At 42.3% G+C, this 8,317-nt stretch overlaps 1 protein-coding gene across 1 annotated transcript; it reads right to left on the bottom strand.

The window, feature by feature from the left end:
* Positions 1–145: 145 nt before the first annotated feature.
* On the bottom strand, positions 146–6,655 carry paox (polyamine oxidase). The gene is given in 13 exon segments (XM_071521345.1): positions 146–1,181; positions 1,305–1,459; positions 1,634–1,746; positions 1,859–1,944; positions 3,254–3,328; positions 3,330–3,424; positions 4,002–4,183; positions 4,823–4,877; positions 4,880–5,009; positions 5,147–5,277; positions 5,785–5,809; positions 5,811–5,962; positions 6,424–6,655. Coding segments are annotated over 13 exon segments (1,512 nt in total). The 5' UTR covers positions 6,584–6,655; the 3' UTR covers positions 146–1,028.
* Between the last annotated feature and the right edge of the window lie 1,662 nt (positions 6,656–8,317).

The raw sequence follows: 8,317 nt of genomic DNA, 5'->3' as shown, positions 1-8,317 counted from the left end.
AGCAAACACAGAACAGTGTCTTGTCAGCTGCCTGGCTCTACTTTTCTACTTTACTTTTTGAAGTCACTGTCAGCCTGTGTACATGTCCAAGGCTACCAAATATTAGCACAGAAAGGTGGCATGTGCATCCCAAGCTGCCAACTGAGGCAGCTAGTCAAGGCTGATACTTGGTAAATTTGTCAGTGAAGGCTTGCTCCATTTATAAGTCAAATGGGCAGCCCATCTCTACAATATGGACTGCCTGTGTGCCTTCATCAACAAAAGCAAAATCCGGTGTATTTGCAATATCAGAGAACACATCAACATTGTGATTGAACCAGCCAGACATTACACAGTCATGTTTGAACAGTTTAACACCAGATGAATTGCAGCCACTACTAGGACTACATGACGAGCAGTGTATAAGCCTTTGTATGTGCTACATCCATTAACAACATGTGCTAGTGACTCTAGGTGTGGGTCTGAATCGGGATGTAGAATACAGTGTGGGTGGTGTTACTGTTATTTATTACAAGTTATTTTGATATTCATGTGCTGTATCTTATAACAGGTAACAAAAAATAAAGTGCTTTAAAGGCAATTTTTTTTTACTCATTCTTTATTGCTTGATGGCAGGTAGGATTTGTCTCAAAAGGGGGCCTCCACAGAAAATTTTGCCTAGGGCCTGCAGTGGTTTAGAGACGGCCCTGCGCGCACACTCACACACACACACACACACAAAATATTTCACAATTATGTCACATCATTAAAAAACTGTACTGGATTTATTCACTCTGAAAACATGACATTACAATTGCAAAATTACATTATTACCAATGCTTGTAATGGCATAATGATTTGTAAACAGGGTTAATGCAAGTGCATTTTAAAAGTTGATAGGAATCATCAATTTTTTTAGTCACAGAAATTATCTGGAGATCTTTCATCATTGAAAACATAAAACATTCATAGATTCAATGAGAACCAATTTGGCACAATTTGGCAAAAAAAAAAAAAAATCTCTTTATAAGAAGAGTGCATTGCTGTTTTTAAAGCTTCGATCTGTGTGGCTCGGAGGGACTGATGGAGGCGTAGTGAGCGACGAGCCGGTCAGCCTCCCTCCAGCCGGAGAGCAGGGCTCCGTGGACGGTGGAGTAGTAGCAGGAGTGAGTGGCCTCTCCGGCAAACAACACCTGCAAGGGCTGGAAAACACCAAGCAGTTAGAACAAAGACTAAAACCTTGGTCTTGGTCAATCATTTGTGAGTGTGTGTATGTACACTGTGTGTGTGTGTGTGTGTGAGCGAGTGTGTGCATGTCTGTGTACCTGAGATGGTGCACCCTTTGCAGGCAGAGGTTCCCTCAAGTTGTCCAGGTCCTGCGCCGAACAGCCTCTTCCTGGGTAACTGTACGATCCGCAGGTCCAGGGGTCTTGAAACCACTGGGAGCGCAGGACTCTCCTCGGTGTGATGGTGGGGTTCCCTAAACACACACACAGTTACTTCACCAACACGGACAGGTGACATGCTACAATGACCAAGGCTCAGAAACATTATTAGAAAATATAAGGATCCCATTGAAGAAGCAATGTGTTGTCACTGAAAGAGTATTGCAGCTTTAATCGTTTTTTTTTACACAGAAGGGTTTTCGACTCACCTGTGAACCTGCGGATGAGCTGTGTGACAGTGTGTGTGACTTCTTGTTCAGGCAGCGTCTCCATATACTCCGACTCATGACCAGCAATCCAGCCACAGAGAACATGGCCGTACCTGAGTGTCAAAACATAAATAGGATGAGGAGTCGCTCAAACAGCGTATGTTTTTTCTGTAATTTTAGCAGAAACAAGCTAGGGAAGCATCAGAGTCTCATGCGGTCCCCGACCTTTCAGAGGGTTTGAGGACAGTGAACCCAAACATCTTCTTTATCCAGGATCTCTGCATATCTGACACCTGGTCCGCCATATTCTCCTGAACAGAGATAAGACATGAAACAGACAGTTCAAGTGTGTGTGTGTGTGTGTGTGTGTGTGTGCAGTCAGTATTTTTCCTATCCTGTGACACATACTTATCAAAAATAGATTGTCAGGATACTCGTGGATGGGGAATAAGCAGGACGAGGCATTTACTGTCAATTTTAAAGGAAAGAAATATTATGAGAGGAAGTGATGTGTGCGACGGTCTGTATTTTAGCAAGGGAAGAAGAAATCTCATTTTAACATGTATACTAGAGATGCATCTTTAACGTCAGGTGTAAATGTAATCCTGCTAAATCACACCTAGACACAATTAGGGTTGGGCATCGAGAACCGGTTCCAAAATTCCGATTCCAAAGGAATCATTAAGACATTTTAATTTCGATTCTGCTTATCGGTTCCTAAACAGATTTCACTCGCGCTAGTTTCAGTTTCCGTGGTGGCGGCATGCACCTTTGGTTTGTAGTCCGCCAGTAAAACCAACGAAGAAGAAGAAGAAGAAGAAGTTTCCTGTTTCTTAGTTATGCAGTTTAGTCTAGTTATGCTAAAAGCGTTAGCGATCTAAAAGTCCGCTAGCCGTGATGCTAATTTTAGCTATGTTCAACTTTAGGGTTGGGTATCGTTTGGATTTTAACGATTCTGATTTCAATTCTGATTCTGCTTATCGATTCCGGTTCTTAACGATTCTCGATTACAATTCTTTGAGGGGCAGGGTCAAAACATGCTTATTTCACAGAAAATTTTATTTTATTTTTTTTAAAAATATGACTTTACACAAGTCATATTCAGAAACTTCTAACTTGTGCGCACATTAAAAAAAACAATAAAGACCCAGGTATTTTTCAAAGTCTTTGTAAGAGTCACAGTTCTCACTCCGACTCCGGTATGGCCGGTATGAAGAAAGGTATGTATGTTGTCTGTCTCCGGAGCTGTATGTGTGTGTTTACAGTTCAATCCTACCGCACTTGAAGTAGGTGTGGAATACGTGTTCCTTAGTTCACAGTCTTCTTACTGCAGGCAACAGGTTCTGTATCTTGTGGGCTGGGCTCGCCATCCAGTGCTGGATTAGTTCAGAGAGCTAATACCTTTAGTAAAAACTTGATTGCAGCTAGCGGACTTTTAGATCGCTAACGCTTTTAGCATAGTTAACTCAATGGAGTTGAACATAGCGAAAATTAGCATCACGGCTAGCGGACTTTTAGATCGCTAACTCTTTTAGCATAACTCAAGACACGTGTCAATGCCAGTGTGATCAGTGTGCACGCATGTAAGTGTAAACCTTTGCTCACGGCGGCACTACACACCTCGTCATCCCACACCAGGTAAATGACTTCACAGTCAGCATCCCACCACGGGGAATCCAACTCCACAAATATTTTTGTTATTCGTTCCAAAACCAATTCTCTGGATGGAGTGCATCTTGTGTAGCGGGAGAGGCGGATGGAACAGGGTCGAATGGTGCTTCTTTAGGTATCCTGACAAAACAGAACAGAATAGATCATTACAGAACAGAACTAGTTTCTGCTCACAGTACACACTGTACAGCAGTGGTTCTCAATGTGGGGTCCGGGGACCACCAGGGGTCCTTTAGTGAATTCCAGGGAGTCCCCAGCAAATTGATGAATTGTTAAACTTCAACCTTGTTTCCTTTACAAGAAGTTAACACAATTAGAGAATGTGTAAGAATGACTATTTTGATCATAGTTTCACTGTTATCTCTCTGCCTAAAATACAGTTGTGGAATTCTGGACAAAATCACGTCTGACAATAAAACTATTCTCAGATTTGGGTTCGAGAGACAAAATCTTATCAGATGGGGGTCCGTGGCCCAAATGTGGACTAAATTAGGGGTCCTTGATATGAAAAAGGTTGAGATAGGTACAGCCTGAGTCAATGTTGCCAAAAAAGCATCCAGCCCAGCAACTAATAAACACTTGCACTTTGAAAGGAGATATGATAAGGTCTCATAAACAATCTCTCCGTTTATATATTCCGATGGTATAAAACACAATGACGATATGTTTGTGTATGTGTGTGTGTGTCTGAGTCTACCTAGAGGCACCGTGACAATAACATGGTCAGCAGCGATCCTCTCCCCGTCGACACATTCAACCGTCACAGGGTTCCCTCCCCTCTCTGTGCTGTTCCAGTGGACACAGCACACCGGCCGTCTGTAGGTCACTAAATCACTGGGGAGCTCCGACATCAAGTTCTTTATTACGCCTTCATAGCCTCTGCAAGGGAAAAAAGAGAATGTCTGATTCAATCCAACTTGTGCCATTTATTTGGTGGTGTGCAGTGGTGGAAAGAGTAAAATATCCTACTCAAGTAGAAGTTTTGTTACTTTGCTGATGTTTTACTTAAGTAGAAGTAAAAGTACTGATGTAAAAATCTACTTAAGTAAAAGTAAAAAAGTAAAAAATTCATCAGTTTTTAGAAAAGAGAACATTGTTATGGGTGATCTTTTCCATGCAATTCTAAAAGGATGAGGGGGCAAAGTTCAAACTAGATTCTTTTAACTGGAAAATCTTTTTGTTTGTGCGCTTTATTACAAAAAAAAAAAGTGCACAAACAAAGTAAAGCCAGATTACTGTTCTCACTGTGAATGGCTCCACAATGGCCAATTTACAATGTTCTAGTTTCTGTTGCTTATGGAGAGCCACAAGATACCTCAAGTGATACTTCAATAAAATTGTATAGTATAGTATAATTACTGACTTTTAAAAAATATTCTAAAAAAGACAAGTGCACAAATAAGCTACTCAATTACAATGACATGAGTAAATGTAATTAATTACTTCAACCCTTGGTGGTGTGTGTGTGTGTGTGTGTGTGGTGTGTACTGTATATATAGGGGGTGGGGTGGTAATAACCCTGGGAATGTGCAGTCCAGTCCAGGCAGATACTTGTACATGCCAAAGGCCCCAGCCCCAGCTGGTCCATGGTGGGTGTCCCATTGACGCAGCACTCCACCTTCAACATGTTAGTGATCAGACAGAGCCGCAGCGCCCTGGTGGACGCGTCCTCGTCTTTCCACCGCTCTGCTGCTCGCAGCGGGGCCTGCATTCAGTACCCAAACAACCACGCATCAGACACACAGACAAGCAATCAAACAAACAAACACATTATTTTCTTGCAAGACACAGTTTATCATCAAGAACCAGGGAAACCTTTTCAGTCACTGAGACAAAATGTACCTGTGCCCGTATATACTCTCCCACGCTGGCAAATGGTTCTCCTCCTTGACTCTCAAAATTTGAGCTTTCATCCAGCAGCTCAGCAAACAAATCCATAGCAGGAGTCATGTCCTGAGCACTCAGCTTCTGACCTGCACAGGAACATGTGTTCAGGTCTACCAGTTTGTATCCCGTCAGTTACTACACCAGTACATTAAGTAATCAATAACACTATAAGGCCAGACTATCAGAGAGACATGCTATGTGTGCAATTACATAAGATAATGAAAACTCATGCATAACTATGGAGGACAGTCTTGAAACAGGCTATATGACATAAAAACAAGATGTTGAGATCAGGGTTCAGGCCATTCATAAATTGAATTGAGAATGCATGGGAAATTCCAATTCAACTCCTGGAATTGGAATTGGAATGTCAACCAGCTCTAGAAAAAAAAAGGTGGTAAGAAAAAACTTTCACAGAAATTTCACAGAATTTCATTGAATTAAATTCAATCTGAAATTCCAATTCAATCCAAATTCTGTTTCCTCTAGGTTTTTTCAATTTCCAATTCCAATTTAATTCAAATTGCTCAGTTGAATTGGAATGTCTTTTGACCCCAGTCCCGGTCGACATATGTGTTTCTGCATCTGGTGACCTGAGCTGCTGAACCAGTTGGGGGGGCCAGGGAGGATGTCCTCCGATGTCCATGGCCTGGTTCTCTGGAGTGAGGGCCGCTGGTTCCAGGAGGCCGTAGTGGCGGGCCAGGCAGAACACTGGGTTCTCCTCAGATGGACCATGGATCCAGTTCGCCCCGATCTCAATGATGTTATTACCTGCAGAGGAAGACAAGAAAACATTATGGAACACAGGACACCAGTGAGGGAGTGACCACAAAATGGCCCTCTCCATCTCATGTTAAAAACATAAGGAGTATGTGGTTGCAGAGAAAATAAAGATTTTATTGTAGTCTGTTAGGTTTATGATAGGGTTATCACAGTGTCATTATAATTATCTCTTTCAAATTTATCTATCAGTCACATGCTTTGCAGTGGACAGAGGTCGATCCGTTTGAGAGGGCCTGTAAGTACTAAATCACACCGTAGACAATTATAACAACAGTGAATTCAGAGAGTTTGGTGGTTGTTTTCTTAGGGCTGCTGCAGCCTTGTGCATTGAATACAATGCCAACACCCAACAGGCTTTATACACAGAGAACACTTCGCACTTGCATCATTTTCATGTCAGGACCTGTTTCCTCATCAGGGGAAACGTCAGCTGTGCTACGTTCGCTCACCCATTCTCCCAGTTTTTATCCTTCCTCCACTTCTTGCAGTTGCTTCAAGAATCCGCACTTGCAGAAATCCACTCTTAAAAAGCCGCTGCGCCGCCGCGATACCCGATATCCCGCATCCTATTATAACTATTTGAGAGTCCAGACGCTCTCGTAAAGCCATGTTGTCCCGCGCTGATACAAAATGTTAAAGACTATCACCAAAAGTACTGCAGACACCACCGTCAACACAACAGCAACGCGTCAGCTGAACGGAACTGATTTTCGGCTGTACCGCAATAAAAAAGAAATACAAGCCTTCCGGTTAGAGATTTCAAAATAAAACTCGTAATACCATGTAACATGATATAATATACTGTATAGCCTACTGTATGCAGTGTTTAATTTGTGCCGGATCCTGCCTTTTTTTTGTAAACGTGTTACAGTTCTCTGCTGGGACAATAACATCTAAATTCATATTTGCATAGATGAAAACAGAAATTATTATGGAGTGCGGACCTGTAAGTCCCACAGTTAAATATGTGGGCAATTGCGCATGTTAGGTTGAGTGTCCAGAAATAGCCTAATTGGTAATATAATTGGTTGACGTGAAGGGCTGTAAGCCGCACATCAATGTGGGCATTTCAAAACTAGCGCGGTCCAGCTGAGTGTCGCATAGGTCTGCTTTCAGCTGCATGGCATGACCATGACACGTTTTATTGCTGTCATTTCATTATTCGCTGACATTGTTTCCTACGTTCAAAATAGATATCCTATGAAAGTATTTGTCTTGAATATTAATGCGTAACTACTCGAGCCAGAATTTGTCTGGTAAAATAGTTGAAGCCATTGCAGTTTCCTGATGTGTTTTATGTATGATTAGGATGTCTCACAGCCAAGTGTGTGGGCATTATTACGTTGTGAACGGCGCAGTTATATCTTTGGTCCACTTCTTGAAGGGCAGGTTTGTAAAAACCCATTGATTTGGACAAAATGAGCATTATGTAGCCTATACAATAATCAAATATTGTTATAGGTCCCCAGTAGTCGGAGGTTATAGTCATTTAGTAATGTTTAGGCTGTTGGTCTACAGTAAGCTACATGGCTGTACTGGGCACCACCCGTGCCTCCAAAGCGCTTGTTGTCTTGATATGTTCCGGACCTTTTCCCTCCAGACCGACTCGCGGGAACACCGACCACTTGGTGTTCCGGGACCTCATCAATTTACAAATTAACCACTGACTGTATGTGAATGTGTAGGCTATTCCCCGGCTATAGTTGTAGCTAAAGCGTCATCTTGTTGTTGCTATCTTATTTAGAGCACCTTGATTTTTAATATAGCTTTGGATATCTTTGGATAGTAAGCCTATAGGTTGTCCGTTTTATTGTGCTGATGACCTTCAATTAACCAAACAATATGGGATACTTCTACTCACATATCACACAGACAGGCTCAGACACTGTAACTGCTGCCCTCAGTACAATTAGTCTGACTAGTATAGCATACAATTGTGCCTTTCTTTTGAAAATGGCTAAACTGGAAGTGATCTTTCCGTTACCTTCTGACGAGCTGCCACGGCTGTAGCCCGAACCGCCTCAAGATGTCGCTGTTATATGACTAACCAATTAGAGAGCGAGAGAGAGACAGAGAGAGAGAGAGAGAGTATTGTCGCTCAGAGTTTTCCAAACATTTTCCTGTCAAACAGCAACACTAAGCTGCATCTGATAAACGTTTTGTTGTCTGTCTCTACTAAAGGTGGAGAGAGAGAGTAACCTAAAGTGAATCAAATAACAGTGAAATCATCCTCAGTTTACTGTGGGGCCCCCGGAGCCCCCGGAGCCCCCGGACCTGTTTTGGAACCGCTGTTGGGGCTCATCAATAATTAGGCTATTGTGTTCACTCAGAGGAAATAAGTGA

Source organism: Centroberyx affinis, unplaced genomic scaffold, assembly GCF_046629955.1.
Source record: "Centroberyx affinis isolate AG114_WGS23_722 - 3 ecotype Tasmania unplaced genomic scaffold, CSIRO-AGI_Caff_v1 ptg000885l_1, whole genome shotgun sequence".
Taxonomy (NCBI): Eukaryota; Metazoa; Chordata; class Actinopteri; order Beryciformes; family Berycidae; genus Centroberyx; species Centroberyx affinis.
The sequence above is the reverse complement of the archived record's forward strand: the minus strand, read 5'-3'. Positions and strand labels throughout refer to the sequence as shown.